Source organism: Miniopterus natalensis, chromosome 1 (genome assembly GCF_054644295.1).
Source record: "Miniopterus natalensis isolate mMinNat1 chromosome 1, mMinNat1.hap1, whole genome shotgun sequence".
NCBI classification, from domain to species: Eukaryota; Metazoa; Chordata; class Mammalia; order Chiroptera; family Miniopteridae; genus Miniopterus; species Miniopterus natalensis.
In genome coordinates, this window is record NC_142081.1 from 79,780,505 (window position 1) to 79,799,491 (window position 18,987).

General features: G+C 39.2%; 1 protein-coding gene across 1 annotated transcript in view; it reads right to left on the minus strand.

The window, feature by feature from the left end:
• SLC25A21 (solute carrier family 25 member 21) overlaps positions 1-18,987 on the minus strand; it is a 459,822-nt gene that overhangs the window by 32,735 nt on the left and 408,100 nt on the right. Inside the window, exons 4-6 of the mRNA XM_087823557.1 lie at positions 15,580-15,646; positions 9,797-9,856; positions 6,523-6,630 (exon numbers count right to left, since the gene is read on the minus strand). Coding sequence (XP_087679683.1) covers positions 6,523-6,630; positions 9,797-9,856; positions 15,580-15,646 — 235 coding nt within the window. The remainder of the gene's footprint in view (positions 1-6,522; positions 6,631-9,796; positions 9,857-15,579; positions 15,647-18,987) is intronic.

An 18,987-nucleotide genomic window follows, 5' to 3' on the forward strand; every position in this document is an offset into this window, starting at 1 on the left:
GAATTTAACTCAATACATCATTCATGAATGTTTACATGCCCTTGAAGCTGGCTTTTCACACTATCTGTAAACAGAGCCACATACTCTCTATATAACTCAACTTCATCTTCTTTCTTTTTTTTAAAAAAAAAATGTTTTTACTGACTTTAGAGAGAGAGGGAGGGAGAGGGAGAGAGAGAGACATCGATGAGTAGAAATATCAACATCGATTGGCTGCCTCCTGCATGCCCCTTCCTGGGGATTGAGCCCAAAATCCGGACATGTGCCCTGACCAGGAATCAAACCTGTGCCACCTCTTGGTGCATGGGTCGATGCTCAACCACTGAGCCATACAGACTGGGCTGAACTTCATCTTCTTGAAAGAGATTATCACAAAATACTGTCCTTTTATTCACTTTATGTTGACTCTACATAATATATCTAAGTTTAAACATTTGTTAATTGCCTATGGAGGAAATAATCACTAAGCTTTGTGATATCATATATGATCCAATTGGTTTCTATTAGATTATTAAGCTCCCAGGATAAAGTGTTTAGAACTATATTTATTGCTATTATCCAAAATTAGATGAAAAAGTCCCTACGTTTAAAGATTCCACAATCAATGACACATTTGCTCTCTAGTCATTGATCCTTAAAATTATAATCAAAGAGCATATGCAGAAGACTCATTATTCCTTTCTTGGGCTGAACATCTTTCAAAACTAAGTAGAGGCCAAAGAGGCTTTTGCAATTTCCTAAAGGTTTAGTTTCATGTTTGGGGGTGAGAATGATTATGTTCATATGTAATGCAGATAAAAATGACAGACTAGAAGGAAAACCTGTGCCCCCTCCACACATCAGAAGCGAATCCTATAGACCTCAAGGGAAGGAAAACATAACCCGTTAGCCAAATAATAACTTTGAAGTAGATTTCAAAGTAGAGAGAAAAACTGGGAAACAATTCATACAAGATTTTGCTCCTGGGGAGAAATTCACATTTTCCAGGCTAGCAGAGAGCATGCCAGCCAAATATTGCTTGGCTTTGCACAACTGATATGAGGCTTCCGGTTCTTATAAATATACAAATAAAACACTGTCCATCCATTTGAGAGGGGAGAAAGTTCCTATAAGGACAACAAGCTACAAAGTCACACTTTGGGCAAGAATGGATGTGCAAACCATCTCCAATGGAGAAATCCTCTGGCTAGTCCTAAACCAAAAAGACTACAAACCAGAACAACACTTTCCTTGGGTTTAGTTTGAAGGACAGGGAGAATTTGGGTCTATCAGGAATTTATCTGAACATGTTTTTACACCCACCGAACCAAACCAGAGCATGACAAAGCTGTGATTGCTCTGCTCCCCACAGAAGGTCAAGCATATTTAAGTTACAGGCTAGTTTCCGTTCTTTTCCTTTTTTGGAGACTGGTTTTCTATATTCTCTGTGAATTTTAAGATGCTGGCCAAGATTCTGGTATTAGAATTGAAGGAAGTGTGGCAGGGCTCATAGTCTTTGACTGATATGGTGGCAATTTAAAAAGGGGAGAAGAGACAAGCACACCTATTGAAATACTTTATACAGAAGCTGGGAGAATATGAGAGAAGTCTTAGAAACCAAATTGACCACAATTTCCTTTAAATTTTTAGAACAGTTTACAGCTAACCTGGGTGGAAAGACATATTTTATGGATAACATACTTCTGACTGGCTAGAGAATCAATCCTAGGTGACAGAGGGGAGAACCCAGGCAGCTGGAGCCAGCAGAGTACCTGTCATTCCTGGGAAATCCTGATGGGAACTGCACTTGGGGCTCCAAGATCATAATGGATGCAGCCTCCGCTCTCAGCCAGTAATGCCCTTGAACCCCAGCTGGGGGCCCCTGTTCTGGATCTCATGCTTCAGAGGGCCCCATTCTGGCTGGCTGTCAGCCATGCTCTCCCCACAGGGACAAGGGGGCCATCTACTTACATCCCCAACCTCCTCTAGACCACACTCTGCGCACCCTGGCCCGTGGCAGTTCTTTGCTCCTACTTCGTCCCTCTGCCGTTGCCTCTGAGGCTTGAGTGTAATGTTAAGTGTAATGTTGACTACTGTTGCTTTAGCCTGTCTTCCACTGAAGGGCCCCTCTCAACGACAGCAACTTCTTAGGAAATTTTCATGTCTGAAGGACCAGTTTGTGACTCACCTCCTTAGGCTGACAAAATAGGAAAAGCCACAGTTACTATGCAGCACCCAGGGTGGTTCACACCTAGGAGGGTGAGACGTGCTGCCTGAGAAACTCACTGTACTGGCAGAGCAAGAGTATTCTACCTGCAAAATAAGCCTCTGGGGAATCTGCTCTGCTTTCCTTAAAGGTGCTGGCAAACCATCATTCTGCGGCTGCCCATCTGTTTCATGTTCCACCGCAGCCGGTAGCTGCAATCCACTGAAAAGGCTGAAAATGAGCTTCGTTCACAACCTCCATGGGAAGTGACCAAAGAGGCTTCATCAAGAACCCACAATAACTTTATAGGACTATTCCAGAGGAAGACAATCTCAATTCTGGTAGAACTCATTCCAGAGTGACTTCAAATGCTTTTAGTTTCATCTCTAACTTCTGCTGCTATATGCTAGTTATTTACAGTAAGCAGATACCCAGATACTATTGTTAATGACAGTGGACCTGCTCTTAGTTTAAAGATATTGTCAACAGGCATTGGAACTAGGCTGCCAGGTCTCAGGCTCTGATAAAGAATTCAGCCTAATGGATCCTATTGGCATCTGAGAATGACCTAAAGAAAAAGACTGACCATTGTTCAGTAAGCTATTTTCATGCCCACACTGGTGCCAGCTGTGACTGCTCAGTATTAATTGGGGCAATAATTCAAGATACACCTGTCTCTACTTGAACTTAATGATTTAGAAGATCAACTTGCATCTAAAAATAGTTATCTTTGGTTGAGTGCCTATCTTGTACCAGGTGCTGTGTTAAGACCTTTGTATATATCATCACATTTAAATTTGCAGAAAAAGCATGTTGTAATAATAAGTACTAACACAATAAACCATCACTGTATGTCAGCCTGTATTGACAGCTTTACATATATATCCTGTTGAACCCTCATTACACCATTTGGTGTGGCTATTACTATCATTTTTTCCTAACAATAGAGGAACCTGGTTGAGTCCTAAGATGGGCCAGCAAATCATTCTCCCCTCCCACTGCTCCCCATCATCTGGGAAGGTTCTCCCTCAGGGCAGGCTTGATCCTGACAGAGCCATTAGAACATTTCTTTTGGATTACTTACTTTTCTTTTTACTATTCTGTACTTTCTAAATCTTTTATGATGAACAACTGTTACTTTTTAGAGTAAATGTTCGCAGAATACTTGATATGTTCTCATGTTAAACATTCAACTACACAAAGCCATTCCCTTAAATTCTTGCCTCCCTCTCTTGGACTCCAATCTGCTTTGTAGAGGTAACCAGTGAGGAGTTTGTATTAATTCTCCTAGACATGCATTTTCCTATAAGGACGTCACTACCCACATGTGGCGCTTCAGCACTTGAAATGTTCTAGTTCAAATTCAAATGTGCTCATAAGCATAAAATACACATGAAACTTAAAGACTAAGTATGAAAATAGAGTGTAAATTATCTCATATAATTTTAGAGTGATTACATGTTGAATTGATACTTTTAATATATTGGATTAAATAAAATACAGTATTATATTAATTTCATCTGTTTCCTTTTGCTTTTTTAATATAAATATTAAAAAACATGGCTCACATGACATTTCTATTGGATAGCAGTGCTCTGAATCATTTTAGTACATTTATACACCTATATGTATATACAGAAATACATAGTTTTTTGGTGTTTTCTAACATAAATATGCATTACCTTTACACTTGAATTCAAACTTTTTTCTTAAAAAAAAGAAGTATAATTTTTAAATGCATTGGGCATGAAATTAATTCCTTCCTCTTCTCCTTCTCCAATCCCACCCCCACCCTCATGCCTCTTGACAACCCGCAGAGCCTCAGAGTGAAGAAAGCAGCAACTGTTCTTGGCCATACAAATGCTGAAGTGAGCACACCTAATATTTGGATGAATTCAACACAAGTTCGGATTAACAAAAGGGTATCTCCTTGTTGGATAAAAGAAACTGCTGGTTGGTGAAGGAAGGTTTTGGAGTTAATGGGCCCCAGACAAAAGACACAGGAAATGGCTGCATTGCCAAAAGTGACGGGTAGTTTTAAGTAACTAGATCCAAATTTGCTCTTCTTTTTTTTTTTTTAATTAAAAAAAATGTTTTTATTGATTTTAGAGAGAGGAAGGGAGAGGGAGAGAGATAGAAACATCAATGATGAGAGAGTCATTGATCAGTTGCCTCCTGCATACCTCCGACTGGGGATGGAGCCCGCAACCCGGGTATGTGCCCTGAACAGGAATTGAACTGTGATCTCCTGGATCATAGGTCGATGCTTAACCACTAAGCCACACCAGCCGGGCCAAATTTGCTCTTCTTACTGAGTCATCTCTTTCAGATACTGTTTGCAATAGGCATAGTCCCAGTACTTTATGTTGGGTGACTATGTACTACTAATTACTTTCAATTTGATCAGTGTTGCCTGTAAGTGCCACCTCAGTTCAGCTGCTGAGTCCTGATAGATGCTGACATGTGTGACCTATGTGATCCCTACTTTGCTGATGTTTGACTAGTTGAAGTAATATTGCAAATATTTTACAATGCACCCAGTAGCTTTTACTTTGTCTAAGTAAATATCTGACAACGAATCCAGTTCAGTGAATTATGCAAAAGAAATGATCCCAAACAAGTGCCCCTTTCTTCTCCACTCAAAACATGGCTGCATACACATAAACAATTTACACAGACTGCACTCGTGTAACTGAGCGGGGAGCACACTCATGCAGCATTCTCGTGCTGGGCTGGAAGGCTGTTTACCATGTTCTAGCAAGGCCTTCACACATGCAAAACATTAACAGCTCTTACTTGGCCTCAGCGTAGAACCTCGTTGAGGGCAGAGGAGAGAAAAGACGTTAGGTATGAGCAGAGGTGCTGTGATAACATTACTTCCATCCCTGTGAGTGCTCCTTGGTGCCATGTGCCACTTGTGGCCCTTGGTTGCCTGCTGCCTTGATAAAGGACTGCAGTTGGAGGCATGTTTATTGTTTTCTCATTGCGGCTCTAAGACAAGCTTCCCAATAGGTAAAATGAGGAATTGGATGGGGAATTCCAAAATTTACTTCTAGCTGGTAATTCTCCCAGTCTATCAAATCAAATTTTTCTTGAGCAGGTTCCACGGGAGCCGTTTTAAACGCTCCACATTGCTAGGGCATTTGAAAGGTGTCTCTTTCATTTCCTCCTATCCCTCACCATCTTTTTTTCACCCTTCAAGGAAGAATAGAAAGAAGGCAAAACAGAAACAAAGACTAGAGTAATACAGGGATTTCCAACCTTTTCTGAAGCGCCATGTATCACTGCAATTAAGACGTCGTTTGAAACTTGAAAAAAATCTCCCTTAATTAGGATTGACTTCATCTGAGTGGATACCATCTGCTGCAGGGGGCCAACCCTGTCCTTCTCGGGCCTTGGTAGCTACAGGTGAGGAGGGCCCCTCTCCTTTCCCACACCTCTGCTCAAGAAGCTGACAGGGAGCTCTCACGCAGTATCAGCAGGCAGGAAGCGAGGTGGGGGTAAGGGGGTCTCCACCCACTAGCAGCTGCCTAAGTAGTAGGCAGGGGGATTTTTCTACAGAGAGATTCAGGCCAGCAGATACTTCAAACCAATTTAAACCACATGCTGCCCAGTTGTGGAATGAAATGAAAATGCTAAGGAAGGACCTGGAATACCAATCCCCTTATTTTTGCTCTGCCTGTGCTTGGCACCCAGAAGAATCAAGCAAGAGCAGTTGGACTCGATGGGTTACCCGAATGATTAGGCAACTGAAAGGAAGTGAAGGCAGCGCACACCTAGGGAAGCTGTCTTCACGCAACATCATGCACCAGCGATTCAGCGTCAAGACCCGTTATTGTCCTAGTGGTGATGTCTACACAGGTTTAGTAACTTGCTCATTCAGATTTAACCGAAAGACAAGCTTGACAGATTATCAGAACCTTTGAAGGAGGGCTGTGGGTGGAGTAGGGAAAAGGGTGAGGTAATTTTTAAAATGACTTCATAAATTTTTTTAGAAACACAATAATATCATCTCGGTGCTTTTTGCTATAGTCTATTCTAGTATAATGTGAAATATAAGTGTTGCCAAATGTAGGGAAAACATTTACAAATAAATCATTATAGATTACATTGAAACTCTAAAAATGTGTAAACATGTGTTTGTCCATCAGACTTTAGTGCATTTTTGTTAACATTTTCCTTGTGGGAGAAATCTGATTTTTTCTTATGCTACTTCTTTAGCAATAAATTTATGTAACTTAGCACGTGAATAAGAGCTGGGTTCATAATTTTTTATATATATACTTAGAAATATTTTTTTACATTCTCTCAACAATAGGAAAACCTTAAATGATTACCTCTTTAAATGTGTTCCGATTGGCTTGCAAGCCAACTTTTACTACCTCAAAAGGGTTAACCACAATGGCTTCTGTTAGTCCAGACCCCAGTCCAGCAATGGCAAATGTCTAGAAAAATAAAATCAACCAATACTTTAAGACAAGTTATCATATGCACTGGGTTAAGCATCCTACTCAGAACAATGTGTAACTGAATGTTATGATGAGAATGGGGAAACTTACATAAATGCACCATATACCATTACTAAACAGCTTTGGTTCTTGATTAGATGCTGACAATTCAAGAAGAAGAAATTACAGAAGCTGAAAACCACATCCTAACAATTCAAAATAAAATGTCAAAGCCCCATCAACAATGACTTTTTCCTTTAATGAAAAAAAAGGTTGTTATACTGATCTAAGGTGAATACTAAAACATCTGCACATGTAACAATTAAAAGAGAGCTTGACTTCTAAAAGGAGAGCTTCATTTTAAAATAGCTACTTAAATACATTTATTGAGCAGATTAAAAAATTCAAGGAGCAGAACCACAGATAAAGAGTTTATTAAAAGTGAAATTTCAGGTAACTAAACAGTATAATGGAAAACGTTTAATTTTATAGCTGTATTCTTAGAGTCACTATTCTAGACTATTATCAAATAAAAATTCATTTTTTATTCATCCTTTCCCTATTTTAAAAAACTAATAATCACCCTATTTTTCTAGACCTAGAAGCCAAGGAATGAGAGCGGAAATGGTGAGGTTCTGAAGGCCTCAACGAAAATCTAGAACATTTATCAGTCACTTATTTGCTATCTGTTAAGAATTTCTGCACTGGGAAAGAACAACTTTCTAGAATTTTTCTCTAAGTAAACACTTAAGGTTTTTCAGAAAATCTGTATAAAAAATAACCACAATGATTAACACACACACACACAGAGCAGGAAAACAAAATGAAACAAAGCCTCGAACCTGAAAAACAGATGCTTAAAAAAAATAATAATTCTTTAGTGCTGAAGCTCTAATTCTAGGAGAAGAGGTAGTTCTATATGCACCTAAGAGGGGGAAAAAGCCAGTGAGGAGTAAAGAACAGACAACTCTTGTCAGGAGTCTCTAATTTCTTCAAGTAAGAGACTAAAAGAGAAAAGGGACAAAGGACTGTTCTATAACCTTAGAAGGGGAGGCAAGGATCCAGAGCTAGGAGGTTTGGGTAGGTCCCGGTTCTGCCACTTACTGGCTGATTTAGGCCAGAGCTGCCATGTACATTAGTTTGTGCACAAAGGTGTGTGTGGAGCTTGAATTCCAGCCTGCACCCCGCTTGCCAAGCCAGAGCCCTAGAGAGGCATCAGCTGGAATAAAGGGGTGCCTTTTCAAAATCCACATTAAGACGCCTTATGTGCTAGCCTCAACTCTGTATCTACATCACTGAATATTTTATAAACCACAGCTTTCTCATCTTTAAAATGGAGACAATCATATCTAATCTAAGGTTATTAAGGTTGTTGTGAGGGTTATTACGAGGGCCAAAATCATGTGGGAAAGCCCTTTGTAAAGTGCTTTACAAACACTATTCTTTTTGTTGCACATATAGGTGGACAGGAAGAATGGCGTTGTGTACAAATTCCAGTAACTAATGATACTTTTCTTTCATGCCCCTTCGTTACAATTTTAAACACGTTTGTATAAGGTAACAGACCAAATATTTTATTCATGGATCTCGGGCTTCCATGATGGAAGCCAAAGGCAGGGGTTAAAAACACTAGTCCCAAACTTTTCTGACTGAAAAAGCTAAAATCCAGATGTTCAGGTTTTTATTACTATATGCAATCTTCCAAGTAATTCACTTTTTTGTTCTATAAACTCAGCTACATTTGCTGTCGAAATAGTGTTCAGCAGTCCCTTGTCAAAAGGATTGATCAGCTATCAGCAGATCATATTACTTAGATTGTTCCAGAGACCAGCAGTAACAGTTGGGTTCCCAGCCCCCTCAGCTTTTCATGTGAGAGCACCAGGGACATTTAATGGCTGTTTTAAGTGTCTAGCTGTATCAAAAAGAAACTGGAATAAATGAGTTCAAGAAAAAGGGAAAACTGTATACAGTTCGCATGCATTCGGTTATGGTAGCTGGAGTGGCCAAATGCTTTTCTGTTTCAGTCCCCAAGGGAGTTGAAGGAACTGCATTTTCTCACATGGTACCAATGCTCCACACAGGAACAGCCAGCTGGTCCTCCGGAGACCATATTTTATTGTCTTTTGTTAGAAAGGTTTTAAATTCTCTTTTTAACAAGATGTTTTCAAAGTTAAGAGTGACATTAAGGACAGACACCAAGGAATTAAAAAAATAACTTAGCTAATTTTAGGACGCATGCTACCACTTCTTTCATATGAGGCCACCTTGTTTCGGTGGGAGGCTAGACAAGAGGTTTCTTTGTCATAACACTAAGCCATACAATTAGTTTTCTTAATAGGATCATTCTAGAAAAGGGACATGCATGACTGTTTAAATAACAGATACTTCTTGGACAGTCTCTTTGGCAGAGTAAATATTCTGAAATGAATCTTTACAACTAAAGTAATAAGAGTTGAAGCTCAGAACACTGCCTCTCTGAATGTTGAGGTACATTTTAGCAGGCAAGCTGGGGGATTTTTCAATTGGAGGGCAGACTTTGTTTTGTTTCGTTTTGCAGATGTGAAGGGAGAAATTAGTGCATTTGCTCTCTGGGGCTCTTGTTGCACACACATATACTGTAGAACCCACTCGGTCAATATAATTTAACTCGTTCTGTGAAAAGTGGCAAAGCCACCAAAGAAGGAAAGGAGTAGTGCCGGGAAACGTTCAAATCACCAAGTAATTTTCATGTAATAGTTGAGATGTGTCATTGTAAGATCACTATTCTCCTTGACTATAAAAGACTCTTGAGTTCGCATCTGTGACCTGCCAGGAAATAATTTTAGGCAACTTGGCTTTTGCAGAGATATGTGCAGTAGGTAAACATGCATGTTTTGGCTTTAAAAGAGTTTTTGACAAATGTACTCTTTATTTTACATTCTTGACCATATCTCATATGAGCCTTTCTACACATATCATTATTATCATAAATTCATTACTGGGTGCTATAAAATAGCCAAACTGTAAGTTATTAGGAAGATGGCTTTCAACAAGTAGCTGAACACTGAATAACGCAAATTCATATTTTAGCAGTTGGCTTTGGGGAATCAAAAGACTTTTTGTTTCCAGATTTTGCTTTATGAAATAACACACACGCTCAAGTATAATAAATATTCTCACTTACCAATGCTGGTGACAGTGACATATATCCTAGCAATTTCTTATACTGCTCAAAGGTGAAAAACTGTGAAACAAAACCAAACCCAGAGATTTATAACAATTTCCCGCAACAAACCCTTTAATTGACTCAAATTTCTTTAGTAAATCATTATATTAACCAGCATTAAAAAAAATGATAAACCATCGAACACAGTTTTTAATCTGGTCTCGGGTAGTTGCTATTGGATCTTACTTTAACATTCACATTTTCAAATCCAGCTATAATAACCTACAGAAGAGCTGATGGAACCCTTTATAGCAGTAAATGAACCATACAGCTTCCATTTACCATGACCATTTTCAGTTTCCCCAGACATCAATAGACTTCTTTTTGTATGGCAGTGATTCAAAATTATAGGCATAAAGACCTGAAATCTTTGGTCTCCTCTGTTTTCTCTATGAATTGCCTTCCGAGTGAATGCCTAATTATCTAACTGATTTGAAAAAGACATCCACTTCTCAGCTTCAATGTACATTTGTATTGCTGTGTATCTCTACTGTTCCATGAAATTTCCCAATACTCAGTGATGATGAGGGTGTCATTATCAACTAGAAAAGGACCCAATGATGTCATTTAGTCTATCCCTGCTTAAAGCCGGACTGTCCTCCACCTGAGCAGAAAAGAGCTGCTTGTTCCTTCCTTTAAAATGTGATGATGATGAAGATTTTGTTGTTTCCTTCAGTAGATGATGTTTAATACAATTTTTGTGAAAATGAGTTTCTAGCAAGACAAATCAAATCAATCACTTTGTATAACATACCCCAAATACATTTTTCTCTCTAACCTTTTTGGGTAACAACTCTGCTTGAACATGATGTTTTGCTCCTGGGCACTCTGTTAGGTAGCCACAAGGGGCTCTGATAAGGTACTCTCTTATGTTCTGCTAGTCTGTTTCTCGAGACCCCAGAAATGGCATGGGTATTTTGTGATCACATGTCTTCTACTCTAATACTTTTTAACCCAGTAAAATGAAACAAGAAAAAAATATAGATTTGGGGGATCAAATAATGCCCTACTGTTAGAAAGAGGTAGTTCTGTGTTGCAGACGTGCCTCAAATGAGTCTTTGGGTATCCCAAGAGTCATTACATGGCCAGATAGATTTTCATTCTTTTAAAGACCCTTGAACTATTTTTGTGCTATGCTTCTTTAGATTAACTATGTTGTAGACTTTTCTAGAAACGGGATTCATTCATTTACTCATTCAACAAATATTTTATTGGATGCCTTCTGTGTTCTAATAGGCACTGGGGATGTAGCAGTAAACAAAGAGAATCCCTGCCTTCTTGATCTAACATTGCAGTGGATGGTGATAACCCTGAAACTATACCCTGTGTTACAGTAATCCCACCAGGGACCACCACTGTTTTGATGAGAGATGCACTAGAAACCATTAACCATGGAAGGAAATGCATTATAGTTTTGAGCTTTAAAGATAGTTTATTTTTTCTTCCCTTTTATGGTCGTCAAGGTAACTGTTTTTGACAATTACCTTGCTGGGATTTTGACAGGAGCAATCCTGGACCTGAATCCTGGTTATACTGCTTAGCTGTGAAAGCATGGGTGAGTTCCCTGGCCTTTCTAACCCTCAAGAATACAAAACTCACCTTTTAGAGCAGTCCTTAAATAAGAGCATTTAAATAAAATTTCCTGACATGCTTGGCACATAGGACACTTTCAGAAAATTTTAGTTTCCATTCCTCTCTTCACTTTGGCTACTGAAGGAACCTAAATGCCTTAGTTATGTATTTGTATCACTCAGGAGAGCCTCCTGTGGTCCAGGAAACAGGCTAAGGTCTTAACATGTGCTCCTGCGTTTAATCCATTAAACATCATCAGGTCACAGTTCTAATACAGCCATGATTCCCATTTTCTAGATATATGTCCTGTAGTTAGTGAGTGGAAAAACTGAGATTCCCCCTAATTCTAGCTCCTAGGTCTGTGTGTGCTCTTAACCACAGTACTATACTTGCTTGCTGCTGAGCTGTGATCCTTACTGGTTTGGAGAGAGATTCTCTGCCCTGGAGTTTTCTTGCTGCTGAAGTCTCCTTGCCTTTCCTCACCCTGGGAGCCCAGAGTGCCTCAAGGCAGATTTCAAACTTTTTTTTTACCACAATCTACATAAAAAAATATTTGCCCAACACAGATGCATGTACTCACATGCATATACACAGTGCTTGTGTATTTATAACTGAAACAAAGCATCATTATAAAACAATATTTACCTCTTTACTATGTGTAACTGTTTCTATTCTATTGCATTAAAACAATTTCTGGTCAAGACCCACTACATCTAGTGACTCATTAAACTGATTTCATGGCCCATGGTTCCCGACCCACATTTTGGCACCACTGCTCTAAGGGTTCCTCACTGGGTTCAGGGAAGTTCTGGGAGATGAGGGACTACACAAAAGGCGTCACTACTTGTTCCCTTCTGGTGTAAAGATGTGTGTGTGGGTTTTTCTGACTTTCTGTCATTACATTACTAGGAAGGCAAACCCCTTCTGAGTACTCCTTTCGATGCCTTGTGCATTTTGAAGCCTCAGGTTTGGCTGGTAGGAACAGGTACTGTTCTTAGCCTTGTGTGTCTAGGAGCACTGTTCCCTCTGATTCACTGGACGGCTCTTTCTCAGGCCTTGCTAGTTTCCTTACATGCAGGCACTAGTCAGTTCTCAGCTAAAAACTCAACGGGTCCCTCTGCAGATCTTCGGAGTTCTCTCTCTGTGCGGCTCTCTCTTCTCTGGTACTTTGTCCAGTGAACTCTAGCCGCCTTGCCCTCCCCAGCCTCTCAGCTCCTTCTCAACCCAGGGAATCCACTGGGCTCTGTCTATATTTCTGCCTTATAGCCTGCCCCTGGGCCTGGAAACTCTTTCAAGGCAGTGAGTGGAGCAATCCATAGAGCTCATCTCTGTTTCCCATCTTTCTATCCTTCCTTGTCTGATGTCGGTGTCTTAAAATTGTGCTTTCCTATTTGTTCATTTTTTGTTGTTGCTGTTTCAGGCAGGGGAGTAAATCTGGTCCCTGTTATTCCATGTTGGCTGGAAATGGAAGTCTTGGCCTTCAAGAAATTCTGAATAAGAGATGTGGGAATTTTGGGGAACAGGACAGGAATGTCTCCTGTTATAAACCCATAAATCTTCTTTCTGTTTTTCTTTCTATATATTTCATTTACTCATGTAATGTCCATTGAACATCTGCTATGTGTAGACACTATAACAGGTATAGGGACAGTGGTTAGCAAAGAGCCTTCACAATTTATAGTCTCTCATGAACTTGGTTAGCAATGGGTAGTCCTTGAGAGTCTGGTCACGGAAATATGGTGTTTCTAGAACTGTGATGCTCAAGACTAGACCCTGGAAGCTGGAACACAGTGCCTCCCATTTCTGAGGAACCAGCTGGTCTCTTTCTGAGGTTTCCATGTCCTTTTGCTAACTGAAATACTATTTGTCCTACTGTTTAAAAGAGGAAGTTTCATTTATTTAGCATCAATGAGTCTTATTATTTTAATGATGAATCTTATTTCAAAGAAAAAAGTACAGAAAAGACTGAACATTGTTTCTGATTATAGTAATGATTGTAACTGACATGTCAGTACAAAGGACAATCCATATCCACGTCCATATATGTATGAAGTATTCATAGACCATGTATGTGTATATGTGTGCATGTGTGTGTATATATGGTAAGGTCTGTGAATATTTGTTCTGAAGTAAACTTTGATGACATGCAATGAAGCAGTTTATGATGTATGAAATTGTTACAATCAGATGATTGCTTTCCTCACAAGTTCTAAGATAAATATCTATAAAGTGAATGTTTTCATAAACTGTGTTGAAAAAATAGTGCTATCCATCTGGCAAAGATACACTTTTAACTCCAAGTTATACTTTAAAAAGCCAACATACTTACCATATGTCTCAATAATTTTAAGGTAACAACTACTTGAAACAAGATGTCTGGGACACATATACCATAGCCAGTTGCCCAAAAGTTCATCTGTTAACCATTGTTCTGGCAGGGAGCATTGCTTTCTTTTGAATAGAGACTCAGTTTTGTAAAGCTCAACTTTTTTTTTCTTCTGTAAAAGACTGTTCAACATTGATAAACCATAATCCTCTTAAAGTTTAACTGGTCTCCAATGTATAGTATTAAGGAAAAGTATTCCAGGAAAATCTTTAATTATAATTTACTTTATTTATACATGTAAAATACTGAACAAATGAATATATTATTCCATGGAGACAAAGTGACTTTCCTTTTGGACAGGAACTCTGCTGTTTGTTTATTTGGGCAATCTTTTATCAAGTGAAGCCATTTCATAATTCAGTTCAGCCCTCTTGTGTACTTTGGTGAACTTTTTCCAGCTTCTCCACTGAGATTCAGATCCTCATAATGAAATTTGTATTGAGGTAATAGTATAAAAATCACAGAAACTATGGCAACAAAGAGCATGAATTTATAGAGAAAGTGTGTTTTAAAGCTTTGTTTTCTGAATTCTAGACCTGAATTAAATTCTATTAAGTTACTATTTTGACATAATGTAAAAGTTTGGTGTCTCTGTATATATGTGGTATTTTTATCAAAAATTTGAATCTAGTTACCCTCTTGACTTGCTGAGTAAAAGTATATAAGCCGCCCCTTTCAGGAATATCGGGAATATGAATTGAGTAATGTATGTGAAAAAGAGCTTTGTGTGATTAGCTGGAAAGGAAGTCTTTCAGCGTAAGTTTATATTATCCTTACTATAGAAAGACAAAGCCATATTTAGTGTTGTCAGCGGTGGGAGTGTGGGGGTCAATGCCAGTCAGAGTCACTGTGATGAAGACTTTTGTCTGAGAGAACATATAAAAAAGTGATCAGATTAGTTCTTCCTCCCTCGGAGGTCCTGCCAGACCTCTGTGTTCCTATCCAGATACTGAATTGGTAAGTAGTACATAAACTCCATAGTTATGTGGTTGAGAAGATGGAAGCAGGGTAATGGAAGTAATAATTTTATAAAAACCAGAATAGAAAATTTTAACAGAGGATTGGGATAATGAAGTTAGCATGCCAAATAAATGTGTTATGTGAGAATCATATCAAGAAAATATAGTGTATTATTTTGCTCTGTTCCTAAAATGGGAATGATTTAAAGAGAGAGGCTTTTCTGTCTCTCCCCTCTCCCCCCCCCTTTTTTTTTAACAGCAGTCTTTTTTTTTAAAGAAATATGTTTTTATTGATTTCAGAGAGAGGGAGAAGGAGAGAGAGAGAGAAACATCAGTGATGAGAGAGTCACTGATCGGCTGTCTCCTGCATACCCCCTACTGGGGACCGAGCCTGCAACCAGCCATGTGCCCTGACGGGGAATTGAACCGTGACCTCCTGGTTCAGGGGTGATGCTCAACCACTGAGCAACACAGGCTGGGCTCTTTTTCTTTAATAATTAATAATTATTGCTTTGTAGGAAAATTCATGAATTGCTTTGAGAAAAAGTCCAAGCTACTTTGTGGTTGCTGTGTTTTGACTACATGCTTTTTATATAATTTCCCTCATTAGAAGGGAGTGTCTTTACCTGGAAAAAAACTCCACAAGCCAAAATTTGATTCATCAAGTCTAATTATAATAAAATCATGCTATAATTTCTGCATTAACAATCTTATTATCTATGTTTAATTCACATTCATATCCCACAGGTTGTTGTGGGATGTTTTAACACTGAGGTTATCACTGTAGTCTATTTTCTCTTGGTGGGAAGGCATACACTACTTACCTTCACTGCTCTTTTTGGTGTTTCAGCCAATATGGGTGGTAGAATTCCCTTGTAAAAACCAAACAACCTTTTGGAGAAATAAAATATTTTATATAAAGAAATTAGAAAACAGGAAATTTTGTCTCTGTTTATAGATAAAGCAACTAATCTTAAAGTATTCCCAATTATTCAATGTAGCCACCAATTTTGAAGTCCTCCATTGTTTTATTATTTTTAAAAGATTTTTTAAATTGACTTTTAGAGAGAGAGGAGGGAGAGGGAGAGAGAGAGAGAAACATCAGTGTGAGAGTGAAACATTGATCCCTGCCTCCTGCAAGCCCCCTACTGGGGAATCAAGCCTGAAACCTGGGCAAGTGCCCTGAGGGGAATTGAACCAGGAGCCTTTCGGTGCACAGGATGATGCCCAACCAACTGAGCCTCACTGTCCAAAGCTCTTCTTTTGTTTTAATTCTAAAGTAAAGAGATTATGAATACTTCATTTATTAACATTGTTCAGAAGAAGAATAAATGACAAGGAGACTGGAATCTCTTAGGTAAGTTGCTAAATACAACCATGAGTTGTACCTTAAAGATGAAGTTGATTCTCCTCAATATAAAGAATCTTGAATTTACTTTCTTAGTTGTGTGGTAGGTAGCTTCAAGCTGTTTATAGTCTTGCATTTCCTCCTTTATGGTAACTAAATGAGGTTAGGGTTGTACCTGAGCCCACTAGACTCAAACTTTCTAAGGTTAACAAGGTGATTAAAATCTCAATTTTAGCTTTACTAACACAAGGGACCTAAGAAGCTCTTTGGCCATGGGACTTGGGCTCCTGAGCTTGTCCTGATTTGTTATAATTTTTTAACTTCCTTAATAGAGATGGAGTAGGACATAGAGTAGGTCAGGGACGTATGTTGCTGACAGAAGGAATGTCAAACTCCCTTGCTGATATGCAATTTCACGGGGTCTAGACAGTTATTGTTGTCAGTGTTGAGGAGCTTGAAACATATTCAGATGTTTTCAGAAAAAATAATGAGTAGATATGATAATATTTATAAAAAGTTACCACTTATTTCATATTAGATTTTAAGACTCAAAGTTTTAAATTTGTCTGATGTGAAATCTTTATGCACATATATGCATGCCACACCCTCATTTTAAACATGGAAATACATAAATAGAAGAGAATATCCTGCATTATTTTCAAAATAATCAGTTTTCCTGATGAACCTATAAATGACTATAGATAAGGGCAGGACTCGGTGTGTCCCTATGTTGGGATGGTAGGATGGCCAATTTACATGGGGCTGGAGATTCTTTGATTGACCCCTCAAGCTTCACTCCAACTTCTTCAAATTGGGTTTTGCTTCTAGCTGTGCTTCTGGAGCAAGAAAGTTAAGAATTTATTCAGACTAACCTACTGTGCTACCCAATCCAACATGGTGACCTCTTGTTCCTCCTTAATGAACTGGCTTACACGGCACCCTTCAGTGAGGAGAGCAAAAGGCTTGTCTTACAGCTTTTAAGCTGTTAGCTCCTTGAGGGATGGGTGTCTGTTAGAGTGCTCACCCCAGACTGTGCATACGTGTGCATGTGCATGTGTGCATGCGTGTGTGTATAACCCAAACACAAATGTTTGTGAGGCATATGAATTTCATGGAGAAGGAGAAAGGAATCAGATGAGGCCCTGCTGTGGATTCACTCTGCCCACTATTTTTCAGTGAGTGGATAGTACTAGCAGAAGTAAAGCAAACATGTGCTTTGAAGAACTATGAGAATTCACAAATTCCTCCCACCCCCCTCCTTCCAATTACTGATGCCTGAAATTCACTTGTAAAATTTAAGTACCACCACTCTTTAGCATTTAAATTTCTTTATAGATTAATTATTATATACTTTTCAGTATGAGAGTGACTAAGCATAGGTTCGGTCTTCCCAAAAGATAAACGTGGTTTTCCTGAAGTTCTACGTTCGTAATGAAGGGGATTATTAGTTCTTTTCTTTCTGTGCTGGTTTTTCCACATCTGGAAAATTATGCCTGGTTATGGAAGGGGTGGAGTTAGGGACATTTAAGTAACTAAAGCTTCTAGAACAGAGTGTCCTGGTTAATCGAGGTACTTGAAATTCCACATGACAGAGAACAGTTACGGGAAGAACAGTTGCTCAGCCTGAAGAGGAAAGATCATAGGGAGAAACATGATAAAATAATGGATCTCTTGGAAGGGGAGTGTGTGGGAAAGAGATTAGACTTGTTTGTTTCCAGGTGGTAGAACTAGGAGCAACGGGTGCAAGCAACAAGGAGAGACATATTTTTGTCCCAGTAGGAGCTTAATACGAGGAAGTATTCTTAATATCTAGAGATAGACTGGGCTCTCTTGAAAAGCGGTGAGTGCCCGTTTATGGTGTGTGGTCAAGCAGTCTGAATGACCACTTGTCATGGATGCCAGAAATGGGATACACACAGTAATAGATGGACTTGCTGGCCTTCCAGGTTGGTCTCCTCCAACCCTCAGGTTTTGTTATTTTAAGAAAAAGAACAAGAGAACATGGGAAAATACTTTTCCGAAGAGACGGACTCTGCTTTACTTCAAACTTTTGCCTAAAGTAGAGCACTGCTTCTCTGGAGGACAGAAGTCTTATAAGTAACACAGAAGGTCTTCATTTAAAAAATGATGGGAGAAAATATTAAAAAGAGGTGTAAGGCAGGAGGGAAGAAAGGCAGCTGGGAGAACCATAAGGATTTAATCTGAAAAGATCTGGGAGGTCCAGAGCCCTCTGCTTCATGTTGGCAATGCTTCCTTGATGCGCTCTTCTTCCCTTCTCCCTGCTCAGTTTCTTTCATGTGCAATCATCCCCCCTCCCCCACCGCCTCCAGCCATCCCACCATCCTGAACTTTCTAACAATGAATGGATAGTTTAACGGGGAAATTCTCAAAGACCATAGGCAGTCTTTGCTGGCAAATGGGAAGCTAGAACTACCTACTTCCTTGCAGTGTATTCACAAATATTCATGCAATAGTGAACATCTCTGGAATAGTCAGGCTGGCAACACTTCTGGTAAGAACTGCCCCACCACATTTATTTTTAACCATGGGAACCAACAGATTAGTATTGCTTATAGGCAGTGGTTGATTGAGCACCTCACCAAATGGATCCAAATGGTATCTCGTCTCTTTGACCCAGTTAATCTGATCCAAATTAGACCTAGCTGAGTTCCCCCTCCAGGATTTTGGAATTAGAACTAAAAAAGCCGGTCTTGCTCTGTGTGGTTGAAGCTCTATAAAGCTAGAAAATCAAAGGCAGTTTTCTGTTATTTGAAGGAAGTCAATGTGCATTGATAAAATAGAAAGAAGCTACCATTCAAGGAAACAGAGACACAAGGTGACAAAGAGAAACCCTGGTACTGTGAGTCTGACTCTGCTGCCAGGA